Below are 24,622 nucleotides of genomic sequence, written 5' to 3' on the forward strand. Positions count from 1 at the left end.
AACTGAGCCTTTGTGAGGTTCTCCATCATTCCCACCATGCTGGAGGGAGGGAAGCCATTGGAAAAGGTGATTTTTCCTTTATGACTCCAGAGGAACCCTGCCTACACCCTATAAAGGAATCAGGATAGAAACTGAATCACAGGGAGATGAGAACAGGGAATTCAGCCGACCCATCCTCTTAATCAGTGCTGGGTTCATATGCCCAGAATCCCTTAGTCATCTGCCTTAGTACCTATGGGATGACTGGTTTACTGGTCTGGAATTTGAGGACAGAATTAGCCAATTTGAAAGTTAACATATAATTGTAGGGTCAGGGTACCAGTAGGTGACCTTTGACTCTGCTGTTTAGCTGTATTAGCTCTGACCAGTCATAAGTTTCCTGCTTGCAATATTGTCAGTAAATTATTCTGAGTCCTGAATCTGCATGTTGTGTATGTCACCTGGGTTTCCTACATTGTGAACGCCTCAGAAACCATCTAACCAGTGTCTGGTCTCAAGGCAAGGAAAAGCTTTATAAGCAGAACTGCTTGATGTGGGGCTAGAGCATTCTCCCCCTTTGAGTTCAGAAAGATAACGATGGTCAGGGTGATCATTCTCCCACTTCAATTTCTCTCATGTTTCTCAGGCCAGCCACATTGTGAACCTCCAGAGATTGATTCATGCTCTCAATCCTTGGGGTTCAGTGCATTTCAGAGAGCTGATATTTAGAGGGAAGAACTAGTCTCACAGCTTCCAACCTTTTGTACCTCTTTGAGTGGGGATGATAATGAATTTTCTTTGACAGACTGTGTGCAGTGGTTAAAGGTTTGTATTCTGGTCTCAAAGTTTGGTTTCCCAAGAAGCAGACACTGAGTCAAGGATTTGAGTGCAAGCAGTTTTATTTGAAAGCTGGAATCAGAAAAATAAAATAGGACATGAGGAAATGAACCAAGAAAGAGAAGGCAACTAATGGGATACCACTGTGGGCAACTATAGTTCAATTCCAAGTGGAAACTGGGAGACAGAAGGCTCATCTTTGAGATAACTCCTTTGAGGAAGAGGGAGGGAGTGGAGAATTTATACACCAGTTCCTATTTATACACCATTTCCCATTAGTGTGGTCAAGGCTGCTCTGGGCATGTGTATTTCCAAATATTTTCTGCTGGGACTATGCTCAGATAAAGCAATGAGTCTTATAATATACTGAATATATCATAGAGCTATTGTGGAAATTAGATGTGATAAGGCATATAAGTGAACATAGCACAGTGCTTGCCACACGGCAAAGACTGAGAAAAGCTAGCATTAATTTATTTTTTTAAGATTTATTTTATTTATACAAGAACTGGGGTACAGGCCAGAAGTGCAGGAGGGTGAGAGAATTCACCAGAGACAGAGCAGGGAGCAGAACAGGCAGATGGACCGAAAACACTGCTGAGGGGAGCACTGGGTGAGGCAGGAGAGGTCTGCTGTGCCATATGGATATCTCTCTGGCCGGCCAGGAATGGAACCCACCCTGCAGAGCTGCGGACATCTTCACAACACTGTGCTCAACCTGCTGTGCCACCAGGAAGGCCCTAATTTCTTAAGCATTACAAGGCTTCTTGTCTCAGCTAGTACTTGTAGTAGGTGCTCCGTATAAACCAGACCAATGGCATAGAGAAGAGGCAATTCATGGGACTTATAGTATTTCCCTATGAAGCCTAAGACTATTTATTTCCTTACTTAATCACCCTTTCCCAGGATATATATATGTGTGAGTGAGTGTGTGTGTGTGTGTATGATATTAACCTTATATATAAAACCTTAAAATTTTGACTCCTAGGTGAAGTGCCTCAAGGATTTACAGACATAGTTGAACTTTTAGAAACAATCAAAAATTTTGAATTTTTGACCTTACAAAAGTAAAAAGAAAGAAGTGGTACAATTAATTTCATAGTATATCTCTTTGCCTAATCTATAAAATATCATCTCAACATGGAATTAATATAAAATTGCTAATTAGATACTCTCTTTTTCTTTTTAGGGTTTAGTCTTCTAATCTAATATGTAATTTACACTAATTTACTAATTTCACTAATTTTAGTCCAATTGCATATCAAGTGCTCAGTAGCCACATGTGGCTCACGGCCACCTTCCTGGATCATAAAGGTCTAGTGGGCCCTAAATTCTTTCCAGAAGTAACTTCCTCAGAAATAATCCCTGTTTTCTTCCTCTTCATCTTCATAAATGACAATGTTCCCTTGCATCCAAGAAAGTGAAGTTGGTTTTAGCTCAGGCATCATATGAAATTGACAGTTGCTGTAATGAAATTTCACACATGAAAGCCACGGTGAGATCCTTAGCAGGTGTAAAAATCTGACGAAGTTATTTCTTTAACTGCAGCTAGATGGAAACCACAGCAGCTGTTAACCATTTGCACCTTTTCCAAATCTCATTGCCAAAATGAATCATTGGCAGCCAGAGAAGTCTCAACTTACCTCTTCATTTGGGAAATGAAATTAAAACCTCAGTTCATTTCTAAAAGTCACGGATTTGGTAAAACTTAGTAGGGCAAACACACACAAGCCGCTATTAAAATATTGATGGCTTCGTTTTTCTCAGGTGCTGCTGCTAACATCTGCAGAAGATTTGGACTGCACTCCTGGATTTCAGCAGAAAGTGTTCCATATCAACCAGCCAGCTGAATTCATCGAGGACCAGTCGATTCTAAACTGTAAGTAAAGTCACATGATGCTATTTTTGGCCTGTTCTCATATTTGAATTCACAATGACTAAGAATGTATCTCAGGATGTGGAGCCCCCTAAATTTAGTCAATCATTTTCCTATGTCACTGCCTGACCCAAGATATAGTCTTGGGTTTCTCTATCAGAGGTGAATAGAATGGTATGTGTCTCTTTTTAGTAACGGGAACATCCTGACTGCTTCTCGTAAAGGGAATCACCCGCCTCCAATTTGTGTACTTCTCTGTGCAATAGAAATGAATCCATTCAGGGCAGATCTCCGAGAGCAAACCATTGCCCTTCTATGGGTTTCTGGTCTTCTTGTTTTTCCTCATTCATATCCCGAGATCGAAAAATGGTGAGAGCATGATGTTGGCTTCTGGGAATTTTTAGACATAGGAATTCAAAACTGCTATACTTAAGGCTAATAAGATGTTCTTCAGAAAGACTCAAAACCTCTTCAGGCTATTCTGTGGATTAAACTTTAATCCCCCCAAATTCCAATTGATTTCCTTAAAATATGCTCCCCTTAGATCTATGGTTATAATCTCTTCCTACTTTTATGCCAACATTATATGTTTTATCTTCATGAGAACATGGAGTGCATTGCCAAATGCACAGGCAGATTTCGTACAATTGAACTTAAAAATGATGATAGACAACCATTTAGCAGTAGGCCCATGCATGCCATTCTTTAGCATTTGGGAATGAAGTATATGAAAATAGTGGTTTAATTTGGTCAGATGCCCTAGTTGCCCTTAGGGAAGGTAACTGCACATTTGCTCTTATGGTCTCAGGTTTGCCTTGCAGGCATAGCCATGTTCCTTCATCCCTGTGCTAGATAGTTGGCATGTTTAACGAAAAGGAAAAGAAAAACCAACCTACTTGATTGGTTTGCTCTATGAGGCTGGAACACATTTTAAAAGTTGAAAGGAACACAGTAATGAAGATACAACACTGAGCATCTAGGGTGCTACTCAAGGTGAAGCCCATGCACATCTTGATGCAATTACAACAATGAAATCATTTCAATAACTAGAGTCTGTAATGACAAGGTACAGGACTGGCACCATGCACGGATTCCAATATGTGATTTCATGTTAATTTGATCCCTGAGTGTGACTTCTGGGTCAGGCCATCAGGAATCCTCATTTGTCTTTTGATTCTTCTGTTTATCAGAATTGTTATATTTCAAACAGAACTGGGTTTAAGAAAACTGTTTTTTCAGGCTTTCCTCTAATCTTGTCTCATCTCATCTCGTCTCCTCTCTTTTCCTTTCTCTCTCTCTTCTTTCTAGCGATTATCCCAAATGGCATCTATATTAACATGCGTGGAAATGTGAAGCCACCCTGAGTATGGAAATTAATAGAGTTGGTATGCAAAACAGGCCCATAAATGTGATTGCTTCTGTAATCTTCACGACACCAAACAGCTTTTAATTCACCGCTGAGAAGCTGGAAACAATCATACTTTGGGGGATCTTTTTAATTTAAACTAGACCATACTGTACATTCCAATATCACAGTTTTGTGTGTATGTCTGTGTTTTTTTTTTTTTTAAACCCCTTAAGTAATTAAATGGGTTATGGTTGTTGGTTCTGTGTAAGCTAGTAAAGCTAAATGGAACTGGCTGATTATCAATGATAGCACATTCAGGAAAAGTCAGTGACATGGGAATTGAGGACATTTGAAAAATGTTATGTGAATTTGTGTGTGAATTGTTGAATCAGCAGTATCTGACTAGCCCCCCTTTCAGGGAAACTGTGTGTGTGTGTGAGTGTGTGTGTGTGTGTGTGTGTAATGCAAAAAGCAGGTTTGATTAAGTACTTTTGAGTTAATCTCAAAGCAATAACCACAGGCTGTTATGAATATAGACCCTATGAATAAGGTTAATTGTGTCTCAATGAAGAAAGTTTTTGCAGACCTGAGAAGTCTACTGAATATCATTTGGGGAAAAGAATCTCTATTTCTAGAAGTAGTAGTCTTAGCAATGGTTCACCCAATTCCACTTGCAAGGCAAGATAAAAAGTTCAAAATATTAAATGGACTTTTCCCTTAACCAAATAATATATATTTTATTCGAATTATATTTATTGAGGTAAAATTGGTTTATATCATTGTGCCTGCTTTGGGAGTTACATGTTTAAACTTATACAAATGTATGTTTTCACACCATGCCTACCACCACACCCCTATAATCCTCCACCATGCTCCACTGTGGCACCTACCTCTACGCCACCACCCTGCCTCAGTTTTACAGTCAGATGTCAATAACTAAATGATATTTTAAGCCTCTCCCTCCCCCTCTCCAGATCCTTCTCTCTCTCTCATTCTCAGTTTCTTTCAGCTGTTTCGTTATGTCAAGATCCCTTTATCTGTGAAAAATGCCACAATAAGAAACCAATGAGTGGTGGGTGGTCTCACAATGAAAACCATACTGACAGAGGACCAACATCTGAATGAAAAATGAAAACAAATGAAAGTTTTAGAATTCTTAGACATTTGAGGTCAAAAGCCAAGGTTTGAGAAACAAACCTTCTAGATACAAGCTGATGTTCTGGGGATAACAGGTTAAAAGTTTGGAAACGTTATCTTGGACTCTGTTTATAGCATTTGCACTTTCCATTTTTCCTTTGTCTTTGTAATACTTAAGTGTTTTGGCCTCCAATCATTGTGATTTTCTGTTTTGCACAAGGTATAAATACAGTATTATCAATCAATTTATGTCTGCACTTTTTTCATTTCTATAAAGTTGTCTGAAAGTGCTGTCTCTGCCTGGCAGACATAGTATATCTGTTCATACTCCAGACTTATATTCAACCAAATTTGTGTTCGTCTTTTAGCAGGTTACAGGCAATGTTTATTCTGTCCACGGCTTCTTGCTCTCCTTGTTCAGACAGCAATACTTCCTTTTATCCTTTTTCATCTTTCTCCTCAATTCTCAGTGACTTTTCTTTTTCTACTTTAACTATTACTAATGGTCACCTCCACTCCTTTTATTTCCCTAATATTTTATTCACTGTTCACTGCGATACATCTTTCCCTCAGTTGTTCTAAAGTCTTTTATTTTCTTCACATCCAAATAACTCTTTATTCTACTCTCCTTTCCACTAACCAGACTGGCTTTCGTCTTTAAAAGGCCATTTTTCAACAAGCTTCCAGGATCAAAACATGGCACCCCACTATTTCTTCTAATGTAACCAAGGGAGCTCTTTCACAATATCTTTCAGTGTTAGGCGAAGCCCTCCCACTCATGAGAACTGGGGCAAAACTCTCTTGGTTTCATTTCAGTCTTGAAAGGTAGGCTGGGGAGATGGCTTATTCTCATTTTCTATGCAAATCACAAGAAAGGGGAAGACAGATAGAAGGCAGAAACTCAAAAGGAGACCTCTATTTGAGGCCTTTGGACTTAGGGTGAAATCTGTGAGGGGGTTATGGCTCCCAGAATGCTATGGCTCCCAGAATGCTCTCAAATTACTTTGTGTGGTTGTGTCTCCTACAACATGAAAGTCAGGGGATCCTGCTAGCTGATTTCTTGATACATGAGAGGAGAATAGTGATCTTGGCTCCAGCCTTCCAGCCAATATACAGACTCCAGGAGAGTCATTGGCCTGAAAAACTGACCACCCATCCAGTAGAAGTGGGAAAAGACCAAGTGATAAACCCCTGACCGAATGAATACATTCCACAAAATTGCAGAACGGAGTATTCTGGCCTGCCCCTCTCAGTTTAGACAGGCCTTCCTGACATTAGAGAGGGATTTGTGATCAAGTTTGCTTAGGGAAACCAGAGTTGTGACTGTCCAGCCTCTATAATGGGGGTGTCTCAACCTCCAGTGTCCAAAAATGACACTTCTTGGCCATCCAGCCAATATCAAGTTAACAATTCTTTCTTCCTTGTTCATCTTTCATGGATCACTCTGTTTGGGCTACACATATACAAATATACTGTCATACCAGTACACAGAAATATTGCCGGATGAATTTACCTCAAATATGACTTGTATAATTACCCTTTTAATAAAGAATCCTCGTCTGTCAGAACAGGCTTGGTACCAAACAATCACAGTGACCTAGCAAGTAAAAGTTTCTTACTCGTTCAGATCACCTGATGACCTGGGTTACTCCCCGCCAAGTGGCTGCCCTCCCTGCGGGAACTTGAGGAGCCAGACTATTTCCAACTTGGTTCTGCCATCTTGTCCCTTCTAGTCACGTGTGCCACTGAGATGGCAGTCGAGGGCAAGAAAGTGTAGGGAAGGCACCCTGGAGGCTTAACCACCTTAGTTCCAAAGGGACATGCATCATCCCTGCTCACATTCTTTTAGCCAGATCAAGACTTACAACCAACCTAACTGCAAGAGAGGCTGAGACATGTAGAGGAACACACACACATGCTCAGTCTCTGCACATATCCTAACAGCAGTGTGACCCAAGTCAAAAAGAGATTGGTGGGAGAGAAAGAGATAGACCACAAAGGAGGCAGCTGTCTCAGAGTTGCCTGGGTCTACCTAGGAGAAAGGACAAAGTTGGCCAGTTCAAGCAGGAGAGCAAGATCACACATTTGTGATTACATCCTGCTTTTCTTCACAGAGAATGCTTAGCACTGAGAAGAGTTAACTTTTTCTCTGTATCCTCTGAGAAACAGCCAGGGGAGGATCCTCATCTTTTCATGGTTCTAATCCGGATAGACTCCAGGTGAATCTTTCTGATGATTACAATGTGTGGTTGAGGTCACAGAGTTTTAAACTCACATAGACTAGGGTTCAAATACCCACATGGTCATGTGTTAGCTGTGTTACCATGACTGAATTATTTGAATCCTCCATGTTTAAATAATCTTATCTCTCTAAAAATGATATGTCAGTTTCCACTTCTGGATTATTAATGCAATAATTGATGGAAAAATTGATAGAACATAATTATGAGTAAATGGAAGCTGCTAATAACTATTACTATCACTATTGTTGCTGATGTTTTATCATTATTCATAGCTCATAGGTAGGTTCAATTTCCATATAATTATCATTTAAACCTGTATTTTGAGAAGACAAATCATGTTGATCAATCACAATCTAAAGAAGCCTCTAAAATAATGATTCTGGGGTATTTAAGCACCCATGTACTGGTATTTTTTTTTTAATCTCTGATTGTTAGAAGTATATTGTTGAACATTTTCCAAAGTCTAGAATATGGAAAAAAAAAAAAAAGAGAAAAAAGCAAGCAAATGAATAAGATAGAGGGAGACTACTGCCACTTTCTTTGGCTAGAACTTTTTTTTCTTTTTTAAGATTTATTTTTACTTATTTATACATACAAGAACTGGGGGGGGTGTAGGCCAGAGATGTGGGAGGTGAGAGGATTCATTAGAGACAGAGTGGGGAGCAGAACAGGCATATCTACTGAAATGCACTGCTGAGGGAAGTGGCAGGCAAGACAGGAAATGTTTGCTAAGTCATGGAGGTCAGCTCCCTGGCAGAGGATGGAACTCATGTTGCAGTGGCTGTTGAGAGCTGGATAACCCTGAAACTTTAACCCCTGCATCACCAGGGAGGCCCTAGGAACTTTTAAAAGGCATTTGGTACCAAAAAACAAGTCATAAAAGGAGTAAGGACTAAATACAGAAGTAGTGGCAGTCCTTGAATTTGAGTCAGTTTTGCTTTTTTAAAAATAGACAGATGTCCTTATTTATCTCATTTTGGTTGGACTTTCTTATTTAAGGTATTTGCTCTTTTCTGATATTCTGAAATACCAATGTGTTTACTTTTCTGGGGAGACAGGGTTAATGCTTAGGAGATTTAAAGTTCTATATGCCCCTGCCACCATAGTGATAGCATTCCTAGAAAACGAAACAAGAAAGACACCACCATTGTGACATCATTGCTAGCACCTGATAGCTGGTATTTATGGTGTGCTCTGTAAGTGTGCAGGACCCCTTGATCTCAGACCAGACCTTAGGGGAGAAATGTTTTCATGTGTCCAATTTACAGGTAATGGTGCTAATGTTGGTGCATGAAGCAATTAAACCAAGTTGTATTACTGGTAAATTGGTGACACCAAGATTGGAGACTAGAATTCTAGATCTCTGTCTGTTTTCCAAATTTCTCTGGTCTAGTGCCTTATAGTTTTTGTTGATGTTGATGGTTACGTTTCAAGGAAATTGACCACTTAAATTTTCCACCTAATTTCAGCAACTTCGATGTGATAAAGAGAGAACTTCCACTGCATTATTTGTTCCTGCTCATAGCCAATTTCATTCTTCCTCTATAATATAGAAAACATTAGAAAGAGTAACTCTTTTTCTTCACTTGGGATTAATCCAGTGCCAGTGTCTGTGACCCTGCATTCCCAACCTCCCCTTGAGTTCATTTTCATGAAAACACTGCTTGGTCATGCCACCTTGACACTGACCTTGGTTAGTGGCCAGGTCACCCATGGAGTGCATGGTGTGGCATTAATCATATTTGTACTTAACATACATGAGTCATGGCTTTTGAGGGTGTTTTTAATTGACTATAAATCAAACAGGGAACTTGAAAAATGAAGGCAATTAATGAAAAAGCAATGTGAGAGGTCTTTTGCATCTTAATGCAGGAAATATATCCCCAGTGAATTAAATGTCAAAACAAAGGCCTTTTGACCCTGCTGAAAAGATTTCATTTGGATGGTAATAAATGGATGAACTTTCCAACCCGGCAGGTGGAATAAGGCCTGTTTCCTAGGTTCAATCTGAGTTGGGCTTTTGTAGATCTGTATTCTTTATCCTTAATTTCCTAAGTTCTTTTGTTTTTGTTTTCAGTTTTGGTGCTTTAAAAAATGATAATTTCCATTTGCAAGTTGTCCTTTGTACTTCCAATTTGTATGAAATCTCAGGTTGGGAGATTGATTAACTGATTAGTAAAATTATTGAACATCACCTGTTCTCCAGTCTGGATAAAGCTGAACATGATTGGAATTTCAAGTGGTATATTTGTTTTACATTGTTGTGGTATGCCAAGGAAAATTACTCTGGGCATCACTTAATTCACTCTATCACTCTATCACTATGAAGGTGATTATATTTTGGATCAGAATGTGGACTTTATTTACATTAATGAGAGTTTTTGCTACATTTAAGCAGAATCCTTAGAAATGTAATATTTTAATAGGTTTGTGCTCCACCCCCAGGAAGTTTGCAACAATCTAGAAATCTGTGAATTAATATTTATTACTATACTTTTAAATTCATTATTCTAACAACCTCATTTCATAAATGTAAAATAAAATAATAAAATGACTGCAGGGTAAGAAAGAACACATATACACACGGTAAAATACTTGGAGGTCTTTCTAGTGGATAGGGGTCCTAAGGTGTACTTTGAGACTGGGAAACATGAAGTGGCAGAGTGAGAGGGCCTTAGGAGATGAGGAATATGGATATAAATGCAGCTTCCTTGGCATAGGTTATCTTACCAGAAGAACAGAAGAAATAAATAAAGCAGAAGTATCACACTGTTAGCCCTGGGGCTAAATTTGCCCCATAGATATGTCTTGTTTGGCTGCCCAGTGTGGAAATCTGAAATGTTTAATGAAAGGCTTTTGATGCCATCATTGAGCATTTCACTATTAAAAATTGCTGGGCAGTATTGGGCCTCCAGAATATAGACTCCAGAGGCATGATGCCTAGGTTCAAATCCAAGGTCATTACATCATCAATTAAATAATTTGGGCATGTTAAGAGGAAACAACAACAGGGCATCCCCTGGTGGCGCAGCAGTTGAGCCCTGGGTTGCAAAGCTGCCCGCAGCCTCTGCGGCACCAGTTCGATCCCCGGCCACCAGGTGAGGGTCCCACATGATGCGTAGACCTCTCCTGCCGCCCACTGCTTCCCTCAACAGTGTATTTTGTTGGTCTGCCTGTTTTGTTCCCTGCTCCGGCTCTGGTGAATTCTCTCACCCTCCCGTGCTTCTGACTGTACCCAGTGCTTATATAAATAAATAAATAAATCTTAAAAAAAAAAAAAAAAAGGAAACAACAACAAGAAAATCTCATTCTACCTCATTTTCCTCATTTGCAAACTGAATATTATAATGACAGCAACCCCAATATGTTTTTCTGAGGATGAAGTGTTAATCTATGCAAAGGGCTCTGGATAGTGGCTGGTCTGTAGTACTAAGCTACTAATGCCAGAAATAGTATAGCAATAATATTAGTGAAGACTTTTTTCCCTGTGGCTCCCCAGTCACTACCTACTTCATGTCATCCAGTTGACACCCCGGTTCATTCAACCTACCCCCGGTAGGCAACTAAATTCACCTCCATAAAGTGTCCATTGTTCCTAAGCTGATGCTGTGTAGATGAAATCATGTCACAAAAGATGAAAAACACATTTTGTTTTCATCAAACCATTGCTGTTATTGACAGTGGTCAAGGAAGCAGAGGACAGAACTGAGAGAGGGAAGGGCATGAGCTGGTTGGAACTGACTGAAACTTTTAAATCTATTTTCAATGTTGTAAATTGTCACTGCAGGTAATGTGTGGAAAGGGTGGCAATGTGAAAAGACAGTGTGGCTAGCTTTCTGGACATTCAGAATAGGAAACAGATGAGAGAAGAGCAGAGGGAGGCTCGAACTTTCATGGGGCCATTCAGAAGTTTTGACATGGAGATATTGAAAAGTGTATCGTAGGAGAGGTGGGGAGAGGAGATCACAGTATGATTGAAGAGCACCTGAATATGAAATAGGGGTGAGAGCCCAGGGGTCTAGGCTGGGGAGGTCTAGACAGAAGGGAAATTTGTTTGTTTGTTTGTTTGTTTGTTTTTTTAAAGATGCAGAATCACTGGAGTCTACCCCAGCTCAAACACTGACTTCTGTGACACTTTTCCTTTCTGGACCTCTGTTTCCTTATTTGATTATGAGGGTGTATTAGCATTATTTTGGTTGTAATCCAAAGTAACCAGAATCTAATTAGCTTCATCAACAATATATAAAATGATCAGTTCATTTGATTAATAATTTCAAGGTTTGGACCAACCTTAGCTTGACAGTACTGTCTCTAATCCCTGCACCACCAGGGAGGCCCAGGACAGACTTTATTATTTTTTTTTAAGATTTATTTATTTATTTATACAAGCACTGGGTACAGTCAAAAGCATGGGAGGCCGGGCATCAAACTGGTGCTGCAGAGGCTGCGGGCAGCTTCGCAACCCAGTGCTCAACCACTGCACCACCGGGGAGGCCCATCTGGACCGACTTTACCGACACCTGGTTCTAGAGGCTCTGAGTTAGCCTTAATGTCACCTTTTATTTCTCAGTTCTGCTTTCTGAATTGCTGGTGTCCTCACTCTCAGAGAGGTTTCCCCCAAGATGGCCATCAATGGAAAACCAATGATGGTATTGTATTCAAGAAGACTTGGTTCCCTATTGATGAGGTCTGGGTAGATGGAGATGCTATTTTCAGAAGGGAGAGATTCTGGGCTGGCAAAAGCAAAAGGATTTATATCAGGGAGTTTCACTCTAGGGCACAATCCCTTTCAATAATACCATCCCATGATTGCAGGCTGTCCTCCCTGCATAGGAATTTTTAGAACTCAGCACATACACAAATGGAAATGTCTTTTAGATGTCAGGGGATGAGGACAACCACCACGCCAGGTTTCTCACTGGTGATGCTGGTGAGCAGATTGCCTAATTAAGACTGTCAAATCCTAAGAGCTGCCAGATGGTTTCACTCTTCAACCTGTTGAGTGTCTTCACTCAGACAGGGCTGGAGCTGATATAAATCTCCTTTATTTCTGTTTTTCTTCAAGAGATTAAGAATACATGAACATATGGATGTTACAGGAGCATCTCCTAATTTAAGGTATTAGAGCCACATGAATCGGGCTGCTTAATGAATAAGGCATCAAAATATACATTAAGAAAGATAGAGTATAGCTCTAAATAGTTTTAAGAAGGAAAGTAGGTCAAACCCACATACTTTCTAATAATTGTAGTATCCTTCATGTGTCCTTTTCACCTTAATTTTCATGGAAATTTTGGCTGGCTTTGAAAGTACATGGGAAAGAGGTACAAATACTTGTCAATCAAAAATCTCCAGGTACTTTTGCATTTGATCAAATTCACATTTTCTTTCTGATGTTAGAAACGAGAGCTAGGAAAGATGATGTCTTTGTCTACCATTCTTTAGTCCATTCTTAAAAAAAAAAAAGAAAAACACACAGGATTGTCACCTACCTGATGTCAGTTCATGTACTAGGTACAAGGGATGTAGTGTTTTTTTTCAAATTATGTTTATTGGTAAAGTTGGTTTACATTATTGTACCTGCTTTGGGAGTTATAGGTTTAAACCTCTACAAATGTATGTTTTCATACCAGGCCCACCACCAGTGCTCCAATTATCCCCTACCATGTTACAAAGATACTTTCTGAATTGGAGCTTTCATTCTAGCGTAGACATAGAAACATAGACACAATAGAAAGGAAATGGCATGTGAAATCTTGGTATATCCTATGGTGGAAATAGGACAAGGGGATGTGATAGGGATTTGTACATGGCTGCTGTGGAGCGGGTGGCCAAAGAGATTTTTTTCTGAGAAGACTGAACATTGCAAAAGAATCAGTTGGGTGGTTAAACATTTAGACAGAGGGACCAAGAAAGGCAAAAGTCCTAAGGCGAGAACAGGCTTTTAAGGTGGAGATCCTCTGTTCCAGAAAGGCAAGTGGTATTTGGCTATATCAATCATCATAAGACAGGATTATTCACCCCATTTTATAGATGAGGCATAATGTTAAGTCAATAGGTCTGTAATCTAAATAAAAATATGTGAGTGGTGGATATGCGCCCTCTGATCTCGACTCCATGTCTTCTGTCCTCATGAAATGCTATATCCAGTCTCATCTGCAGTGGTGCTCCTGGCCATTAAGAACAGACCAGTTGTCCCTGAGGGCCTCACAGGCTCTCAGTAGGTGAGGGCTGAGTAGGTAAAGGCTCCTGAGCTGATTGTTTGCTTTCCACTTACAAAGAGCGCTCAGCTTCTCACCATCTTGACCTCTTCATCTGTAAAATGGAAGTTAATGCTATGGATCAATCAAGTTAACACAGGCAAAAGAGTTAGGGCAGCGCCTACCACAAGCAAGCCCATGTTAACGTTGCTTGATTTTGTCACGTGAAAGATCTAGGTTAGGAGGAGAAGATCTGCAGGATGGTGCTGTTGGAATGGATTGCAAGAGTATCACCAAAGGTGGCACAGAGAGTTTTTAATAAGGTTTGGCTTCCCTGAATAGAACTCATGTTCTCCCTACTTCCTTCAAGCCTCCCTTTTCGATTTGTTCATATTTTAGGTGCATATGTTCCCCCCAAGTCTCTCCCTCTGATATGCACAGATGCCTTCTCCCTCACATTTGAATTATTTGGGCTAAATGTTAAAAGGCTGCTCCCTGAAAAATATTTGAGAAGTACTTCTCCCCAAGCTTGGATCAGATGTGTTTCAGAATTGAGGAAGCTAATAAAATGTGTAAGCTGTATTTATATAACTGCACCGGGCGGTGGGGGTCTGGGGCACCCTGTAATAAAACAGTCCCCTAATTCTGCAGTAAAACATATGAATATTTACCCTAAGTAGGATAAATAAAGACCACAAATACCATCCATCAGTTCAGGTTGGATTTTGCTGCCAAATGAGTTATAAAAATGCTTTTGGGATGCTGAGCCTCTTGGGCTTCAGAATTGCAGGCTGCACTGCTGCTTAGCAGAATATTCCTTTGAAAAGCAGCCAGCCTCAATTCTGGTAGAACATTCTTTTGCCCTCTTCACTTCCCAGCTGTTTCTGGGGGCAGCAGAGTGTGGTGGTAACCTTGCCTCCATGTTTCAGCACCACCTACAACCCGCTCCTACTTGTGAGCAACTTGGTAACTGATGTCTTGGCAGGCCACCTCTGAGAAGGGGCCAACCATTGCACCAGCCTATTTCTTTCCAGTTTGAAGCCAAAACAGTTGTCAGCCATCCAGGTTCTTCTTAACTGTGCATGTCAGCTGATTCCAGAGACATCCCAGAGGATCTATTTTTAGCTAAAACCAGTTTTAATTTTCATATGTATACATCAAATTCCATGGGAGCAGGGGAGATTCCAAATGAGGAAACATTGATTGTGAATAACATGAAAGAAATAATTAGTGCTTGAAAAAACAGTTCAAAATGAGTCAAAACCTCCAAGGAATATGGTTAACACTGCATTTTTCAGTGGAAAGACATTTTTGAATTCAAAATAGAAAGTGAGGGTGAGCAGGGAAATATAGGGCTAGGAAAGTGTTTCAACTCTGAGGACAGAAATGGATGAGACTAAGGCTAGGGAGGACTGAAATAGGGGTCAACCAGGGTTGTCAGAGGGGTATCTATAGGGATGTGGCCCATTAGGTCACTACGAATGCCCAAATGGGCATGGGGGCGTGATATAGAACCCAACCCTTGTTGGTATTCAGAGGGGTGGAGGAATGACAGCTGCTGGGTAAAGGAACAGAATCTGGTGCATGCCGGTTTCGACTATACTTTCAGATGTTCTGTTTATTTTGGTGCAACGTCTAAGCAGTTATAGCTTGAGTGAGGCCTAAGATACAAATTTGCATATGTGTGTGTATGCAAGAATATATATATGCATATATAGGTATGTATATATTTGTATGTGTGTGTATTTCATTATTATTATTTTTGTTTTAGTCCAAATTTGCTAGCTTTGCTTTTGGAATAGCTTTGTTTAGACTTCTTGCTCTCATCAACAGTCTTTTTTTTTTTTAAATAATAAATTTTATTTTTATATTCCCCCATACAATTGCAAACGCCCCATTCTGACCCCAATCCTTCCCCTCCCGCCCCCCACCCCCCAAAAAGTGTCTCTGGTTCATAGTTTTTTGTTGATTTTGATTTTCACTTTCTTATATTCATTTTCCTGGTCCCTTATTTAAGTTTTCTAGATTCCTGCTATGAGTGAGACCATCCGGTATTTTTCTTTTTCTTTTTGGCTTATTTCGCTGAGCATGATCCCTTCCAGCGCCATCCATGTTGCTGCAAATTGCATGTGTTTATCTTTTTTGAATGCTGAGTAATATTCCATGGTATATATGTACCACATCTTCTTGATCCAGTCATCTATTTTTGGGCATTTGGGTTGTTTCCAAAGCTTAGCTATTGTAAACAGTGCTGCTATAAACATAGGGGTGCAGGTGCTCTTTGGAATTGATGTTTCTTTGTCGTTTGGGTAAATACCTAGGAGTGGAATTGCTGGATCATATGGAAGCTCTATGTTTAGTAGGTCCAGAAATCTCCACACAGCTCTCCATAGTGGTTGGACCAGTTTGCACTCCCACCAACAGTGCAGAAGAGTTCCTTTTTCTCCACACCCTCGCCAACATTTGTTGTTGCTAGTTTTTTTAATATGTGCCATTCTCACTGGTGTGAGATGGTATCTCATGGTAGTTTTGATTTGCATTTCCCTGATTACAAGTGATGTTGAACATCATCAACAGTCTTGATCAGGCACCTTTTTGTGATGGGAATGGCTTATGTGTGTAGCTAAAGAGAGGTTGGATGGTACCCTGCTATAAAGTACTTTGTCAGCTACATTACACTTTGGTGACTTGATCAGTTCTGATTAGGCCCCAGCCAACTCAAGACTTTGAAGAAAGGAATTTGACAGGAGGCAATTGTGTAGCTTATAGCTTCATCCAAAGATCTGAACAACAGGTCTCAGAAAAGGCAGAAACTAAGGTAGTGCCAATAGTTTCAGCCCTGGGACCCATAAAGAAATGGAAAAGTGCTTTACAAACTTCCTATAGTGAAAGAGCAGGTTTCATTTCATTTTGTTTTGTTTCAATTTTTTCATTTTGTAAAAATGTCAAGGTATAATTTTTAATAAGTTAAAAACATGATTCATATAGAAATATAAAGAAAATGCAGGTCCAGACTCATCAATTAAAAAGCAAACTAGTAAGGCTCATTCAAGGAATATTTGAAGAATTAGATATTTGTAGGTAATTTAATAATAAAGAAATATTAAATAGGAGTTTACATGCAAAGCTAGTTAATGTCTTATAGGACAAGTAGCTCTAACCGCGGAGTAATCTCTTCTACTGAATATTATTCACATATCCACTGTATAGAAATCTAAAAATTAACATAAAATTTCACTAAATCTGCAACCTTCAATGATTAGTAAACAGTGAGGTGAGCAAATCTCATTTCATAGATAATTAAATGAACCTTCAATGGACCTATTAAATAATTCCTTTATATGACTTTGAAAGAACTTGCACCTGCTCTTGTCTTACTTTAAATATGTAAACAATTTTATCAGCAATATAATAAAAATGTTACTATAAAAATGAAAAAAGAGTTCCTTCCCTGGTGGCGCAGCGGTTGAGTGCTGGGCTGCGAAGCTGCCCACAGCCTCTGCAGCGCCAGTTCTATCCCTGGCCGCCGGGCGAGGGTCCCACATGGCGTGCAGACCTCTCCTGCCGCCCACTGCTCCCCTCAGCAGTGTACTTCGTCACTCTGCTTGTTCTGCTCTCCGCTCTGGCTCTGGTGAATTCTCTTACCCTCCTGTGCTTCTGACTGTACCCAGTGCTTGTATGTATAAATACATAAATAAATAGATAAACAAACAAACAAACAAATAAATCTTTAAGGAAAAAAGAATACACATAAAATATAAATTAAAAAAAATAAGAGTCTCAAAAATACGGGTGAAGATCTCAATGTAGACTTGTCTAATGAAGACATACTGATGGCAGACAGGCACAAGAAAAAAATCATAGATTCACTTATCACCAGGGAAATGCAAATCAAAACCACAATGAGGTACTATCTCACACCAGTGAGAATCGCCCATATGAAAAAGACCAGAAACAAGTGCTGGGAGGTTGTGAAGAATAGGGGCCTTCTACACCTCTAGTGGGAATGTAGACTAGTCTAGTGACTATAGAAAACAGTACATAGTTTCATAAAACATTGAAAATAGATCTATTATATAATCCAGCATTCCCTGTCCTAGATATCTATTCAAAGGTAATAAAAACATTAATTCAAAGGGATGTATGTGCTCCTATGTTTATTGTAACACTGTTTACAATCACCAAAGTACAAAAACAACCCAATTGTCCAAAGACAGGTAAGTAGGTAAAGAAGATGTGTTATATAAACACAATGGAATGCTACTTAGCTATTAAAAAATAAAAAAAGAAAGAAGAAATTCTGTCCTTTGCCACAACATGGGTGTATCTGGAGGGACTTATGCTAAGCAAAATAAGTAAGAACGAAAAGGACAAATACCAGATGCTTTCACTTATATGCAGAATATAAAGAAACAAAGCAAAGGAAGATAACAAAACAAATCCTTGAAATGTGACAGCAAAACTGAGGCTTCCAGACAGGGCTTGAAGGGGTGGAGGAAAAGGGCCTACAAGACAGTGGTAGAGGATTACTGGTGCTTTGTTGGTGGCCATGGTGTGATAATGTATTTTAAAGAAGTGTGAATCTATCCCCCTAAATTATGTACAGTGTTATAAACCAACATCTCAATAAAAATGACTTAATTGAAAAAAAAAGAAGAAAAAAATCAGAATCAGCAGGCATATTAATCAGTAAAATTTCTTTTAAACACTCTATTTATTTGGTCATGGTCCTTTATAACCACTTAGCTATTGGTCTTTGGGCCACATTTTTAGTATTTGCAACCTTTACAGGAATAGCCGAGTTGCAATTACTTTGCAGTTTTGGAGTGTCTTCATTCAAAGTCTTTACATTAGAAGCTGATGGGCTTGCATTGGGTGAAGAGTCCCCACTGTGACCTAAGGGGACATGTTCAGTAATTGGAAGGCCATTTCCCAAAGAATGGACCTAGTAAAAAAATATCAGAGTCATTCATGCAGTTACTGGTTCTGAGAGCTGGTCCAAACAGGGTGAGAACCTGGGCAGTGCTGAGTTCCTACACAGGGGAGATGTAGCGGTGAGCCACCATGTTGAAAGGTCACTGCTTCTCTAGTTCTGTGGCTCAACAGCTCTTAGCACACCTTCCCAAATTATCACCAGCCAACTCTTGTTAATAAAGCAAATTTCCCTTTCATAATGAACAGCACTTTGACAGAAACTTAACAGTTTTTATTATTATTATTATTATTATTATTTATTTATTTATACAAGCACTGGGTACAGTCAGAAGCGCGGGAGGGTGAGAGAATTCACCAGAGCCAGAGCGGGGAGCAGAGCAGGCAGAAGGACCGAAGTACACTGCTGAGGGGAGCAGCGGGCGCAGGAGAGGTCTGCATGACATGTGGGACCCTCCTCTGGTGGCCAGGGAGCAGCCGGGAATCAAACCGGCACTGCAGAGGCTGCGGGCATCTTCACAACCCAGCGCTCAACCTCTGCGCCACTGGGGAGGCCCAGAAATTTAACAGTGTTTTAATAAGTAGGGAACCAGCATTAGATAAAGTTCATGATAATACTGATTTAGCCTTGGTAGGCATAGCAAGGTCTTTAGATATGTCTTAAAGTAAGTCCTAGAAGTCAGTTAATTTCTGATATATGAGCCATTTTGTAGGTGAGCAGACTATTTACTTGGGTGAATTGATCTTCATGAATTTTCTGAAACAAACTGAAGTTTTTACTGGTTTAGAGTCTGATTCTTGAGCTGAGATTTTAGGGAACAGATAATTAAGTCAGGTTGACACCAGTGGTCTTGGTTCTTGGTTTTAATATAGCTAAGCCATCTTGACATGAATCTTCTCAGTTTTTAGAACATGGTAGTTTGTATGTGTTATAAGCCAGCATCTCCCAAAAATCTGTTTATGGAACACCATTATATAGAATTATAACAGGAATGTACAATAGGGGTGGGGGATTCTGAAGTAAAGTGAGTTTGGGGAGTGTTGCTGTTTTTATTTTTAACCATAGTACCTTTCAGAACTTGGAAATGTGAAAATGCACATTGAATGTTCCAAAAAACCTGCTTACATACCGTAACCATGCAAAGGGTCTAAAAACTGTCACCAGGTCAGAACCTCTCTTACCAATTCTGGGGCCAGCTACCTATTGCCACAAATGCAAACAAAAGCGTCTTTGGCACAACAAATAAAGGAAAAAAAAATTATTTGTTTTAACCAACAGGTAGAGAGAAGCAGGGGAGAGGGAAATCATCCACTTATCAGTCAGTGGTATGAAGTGGATTTATAGGTACAGAAACCAGCGAGGTGTGGCAGAGACCTTCTGCTGCTCAGTTTCAGGGCTCCCCCCACCTAAGGGTGGAGGAGTAGGAGTGGGGGGTGAGGGTGAGCAGGTGAAGCCCCACCTCCTGGTGGGCAGCTGCCTTCCACAGTAGCTCAAAGGAAAAAGGGAAGCTATCCACATTGCATGGCTCTCTATTAAAACTGAGCAAAGATGGCTGCTCAGCCCCACCCACTTCCCAGCAATTCTCTTGCTTCCTGTGTCAGGGGCAGAGTTTAGATCAAGGCACTGCACAGACTTGTCCCTGCAGCATGGGTGGTGCTGGACATCAGGGGGTAGAGTGCTGCATCTCATGGTATATTAGTGCTGCACCTTATATACCAATACTTTGGTATATAACCCCTTCTCGGTCAAAAATTGGGGTACTCAATCCCCTCTTAACTATAGGGCTACACCACCTCCACCCCACCCAATTTTTATAAACTTCTGGTAGCTTCAGCGTGCAAAAACAAACCACCTTTCCATTCATCTCAGAGCTAGGGCAGATCAGAACCTTTGAGACTCAAACTTTGACATTTGTCTAGGGGGAGAGAGAGTGAAAATAATTTCTCTTTGTTCTTTCATATTCTTTTGCATTCATAGGAAACAAGATAGAGTCAAATGCTTGGGAATACATGCACCTTTAAAACATAAAGCTCTGCAGCATAATAATAGCTCAGAAGTCAGATACTTTCTGAGCCCCTGAGAAACTTCAACTGGTCTCTGTTCAGCAGCATTTCCCTGCCTCTTTCACCCAGGTCGAAAAGGTCTCAGGGTGGGTGGGAATTGCTCCAAGAAATCCTGAGCGAGCTCTACCTAAGGCTTACAGTAAAATGTTTGCAAATTAGAAAGTCCCTTTCTCTCTCTGGGAAGCCCAGCTTTTAGAACTTTTGCTGCACTACAGTCTTAAGGTTGAATGTTGAAACTTTCACTCTCTTTGCATTCCTGATTCAGTTTCCAAATCCTCCCTAAGGCAACAGTGCCTCTGGCAAAGAGGGGAGAGGTCAGCCAGGAAAATCTGAAAAGAAAGACAGACAGGTAGAATTCAGTAAGATGGTCCCTGTTACTTGAGGCACAAATTGGAGCTTAATAGAAAAGGGGAGGCCCCTCCACAACCATCCAGGAGTGGACAGCAGGGAGACTGATCCCAGAAGCCATCCTGCAGGTGGGGCTTTTGACAGCTTTCCTGTCTGGCTTGTAACTTTTTCAAGGACTGGGTACAATTGAGGCTTTTGAAAGTAGGTCAAGTCTGATTTTACTAGGCATTTTAAAAGGCAGCAAACAGGCTTTGCAATGTTGCATGAGCTGCCTAACTTCTCTGAGACCACAAAGGACTTCTTATTTTCTTACTTCCCCACTTTGCTGAAAATAGTCTCCCTTTCCAGCCTATAACCATTGGCACCAATCACACCTATGGTCTATGCTTCTGGTATGTTCCTCCTCCTAGTGAGGGGGCGCTCATAGCGCTCCAAACTATCCCAGAGAAAAGTGGGGTCCGTGTTTACTGCCATCCCAGTCCTGACCCTCAAAGTATCTGTGTTAGGCAAGCACCCAAGCTCTTGAGTTGTCATGCTTGGTTTTAAAGGTCACCTTCAACCTTTACTAGGTCTGTGCCAGGGGAAAGTTACTTAAATCTCTGAGATTCCATTTCTCTAAAAGGCAAGTGCCCAGTAAGGCTCTGAGACTGACACAGGGCTACTGGTTATTAAAGAGAAATATTTTATATTAATTAATGTTACTTGATGATGGACGTCCATACCTCACTTTGAGTGCTGTAAGTAAATGGATATACCGGTAATATCTGTTGACTTTGCACACTCTCCCCATCTCTCCCAATATTTTCAGCTTTGCAAGGCTAGTCACTCACCTCTTTAAGGCAGCATCCGCTTTCTCTTCCTTTTCAAATGATTAACTCCATAAACTGGCTTTCGGCACAGGTAACTGACTTAGGGGTCGGGATGTTTTTAGCTTATTATTAAAATGTTTGTCATTACATTTACACAGTACTGGGCTGGGTTGATTGCTTCATGTATCTGTGGTGCTAAAGTGGATACAGAATGTTTTTCCTGCCAAGGGGCCTTCATCTCGTTCAGCCCGAGCGTATATAAAAGTGATTTGAATGAGAGCGTTTGCTTGGTTATTTTGGTGATAGATTTAGGGAAATGGAATACAGCAAATTGCTTTGTTTTGGGACCTTTGCCAGGTCCATCCCGGTTATGGATAATACTTGCGTGGTTGATTGAAGAAGGCCAGCTGCTCCTCTAATGGTCCAAATCAATGGCCAACAGTGCCTATTAGCAAGCGTGTCATGCTCACTGTAGTGCAAAGCATCTTTTAATTATAAATTAATAGCTTTTCTATTATGTATCAATACCATCCTGTATTTTACAAGCTGATCATCTGTTAGTGTTGATGTTGATCTTAAGGTCAACTCTTCTTCTGTGACATCTGTCGGAAGATTCAGGTAGAAGTCCTGGCACTGAGGGAGCAAGCCAGGCCCAGAACCTCAGGTTCCACATCTGTGAAACAGCTTGAGTGATTTCCAGCTCCTAGGCTGTGAAACTCCAGTGAGATGAAGTCTGTGAGTCTTTAAAGACTTTCAAAGTCACTCTCTGATGTCCAGTGCCTCTTTAGGAAAGAGTTCCCTCGGCTTTTTGTAACGGAATGTGCGATTGCCCTGACCATTTCCAAAACTAGTCTTCAGTGTTTTGTCGTTGTGCCTGTGTACTGTTGAGGATGACTCAACGCTTTGGCCTCCCCAAATCTAATATGAAAGCATTTGGGTCTGCTGAGGCTTCAGTCTGTATCCCTGGGATATCTTGCTTTGCTAGGCCTTTAAAACTCAGTGGGTATCTGTCACTGGATATGGGCAGCTGGGAAGGAACATGACCTTTGGGGACAAGATGGCCTTTAGCTAAAGTGATTCCATAGACGGCTGATCGCTGAAGGCTGCCCCAAAGACTGGGGGAAAAGAAATCCTTCAGCCCTGAAAAGGAATCTGATAGGTACATTACAGCATCCATGACAGCTAGGTAGAAAGCAAAGCCATCTGGTGCCCACTGAGATAGCTTCTATTAGTTCCTGTTGCCCTTAGAGACAGACACCCACTTTCTACCTTTTTATCTGGCAGGGAGATGGGGAAAGCTGTCAGATTGCTTCCCTGTGGTGTCAGAACTAATTGCCTTATTGATGGTCCTAGCACCCCATTTTCTTCCCAGTTCTCACCCCTTTGAGTTTGATACCACCCTGGACACACCCTCCGCTTCTGTAGCAGTACTTGCTATGTTTTGTTTATTTTCAGTCTATAATCCATCTGATTTTCAACTTTTAGGAATTCTATCTTTCAGATATTCTGTTACTAACTTCCATCTGAGATTATTTGTGTGTCTTCTTAGGGGCCCATGTTTGTATTAATTTAGGCGTGAGTTCTCATCTCAGTCTACCATCTTGAATAAAAGACTTTAAAATATTATAAAGCAGATGCATTTCAGTTTGTGAAAAATAGAGATGTTTTCCTAAAGCAGAAGATGAATATAACATTTTAATGCTTTTTTAATGAAATAAGAATAGAACAGACTTTTCTAAGGGAACAAATAGAATGCTGAAGTCATAAAAATAATTTTCTTGAGCCATTCATCCAAACTCTTGAGAGTGAAGGCAGAATCCCTCTTAGGGATTTGGGAATGGAAATTAATTCTGGCTCTGATGGAGCATGTTACTTTTTTTTTAAAGATTTATTTATTTATGCATACAAGCACTGGGGTACAGGCAAGAGGTGCAGGGGTGGGGGTGGGGATGAGAGGATTCACCAGAGACAGAGTGGGGAACAGAACAGGCAGACTAACTAAAATACACTGCTGAGGAGAGCAGCAGGTGAGGCAGGAAAGGTCTGCTGTGCCATGTGGGTAGCTTCCAACGTGTGCTGCAGAGGCTGCTGATAGCTTCACAGTGCTGTGCTTAACCCCTTGCATCACCAGGGAGACCCTGAGCATGTTACTTTTTAAGTTGAGTTAGGCTGTTTCAGGTGACCCAGGCCAGGAAAAGGAGGGGCTGGATGCTTTGGGAAACATATAAAACTTTGGCCCTGCTAACACATCTTCCCTTTGCTCTGATATATATATACAACCTCAACTCTATGAAGTGCAAATGCTGAAGTTGAGATAGAATTCTCAAAAGAGAAGAGAAATCTTACTTAGTTAATGTCTAATGTGATTGAGTTATTAAATGATGAAGTGTTTCCAAGTCATGTAAGGACAGCTCATGCTTTTCTATAGATTTACTTTGTTTATTTTGTTATTGGTTCATTTTTTATGCTCTGTAAGCCCAGGCTATATTTAAAACTTTCAAAATTATATATAAAACTTTTATGGGCAAATATGTTACTTGGATCACAAATTATAATCAGAAAAATTCAGTAACAATTCATGGGGAATCATATAAACTCCGGTACATCCATATCATCAAATATTATATAGCCATGAAAATGTGTTTCTGAAAATTTTGAAAGCATGGAGAAATGATGTGATTGAATACGAAGTTAAAAAAGCAGAATGCAGCACAGTATAGTCATAGAACCAATTAAAATTTTTTGGTGTTACATTTATTTTTAATTTAAAAAATTTCCCCACCACCATCCTTCATATTCCCCTTGACCCTGTCTCTCCTCCCTCTCTCTTTAACCTCAAAAACTTCTCT

At 40.3% G+C, this 24,622-nt stretch overlaps 1 protein-coding gene across 1 annotated transcript in view; it reads left to right on the forward strand.

Annotated features, from left to right (window-relative positions):
* Nucleotides 1-24,622, forward strand: part of CDH13 (cadherin 13) — a gene marked incomplete at both ends in the record, with an annotated part of 945,642 nt that overhangs the window by 216,376 nt on the left and 704,644 nt on the right. Inside the window, one exon of the mRNA XM_084256718.1 lies at nucleotides 2,584-2,695. Within this exon, the coding sequence (XP_084112844.1) occupies nucleotides 2,584-2,695 (112 nt within the window). The remainder of the gene's footprint in view (nucleotides 1-2,583; nucleotides 2,696-24,622) is intronic.

The sequence above is a fragment of the Talpa europaea genome, assembly GCF_964194135.1.
Source record: "Talpa europaea genome assembly, chromosome: 16".
Lineage (NCBI taxonomy): Eukaryota > Metazoa > Chordata > Mammalia > Eulipotyphla > Talpidae > Talpa > Talpa europaea.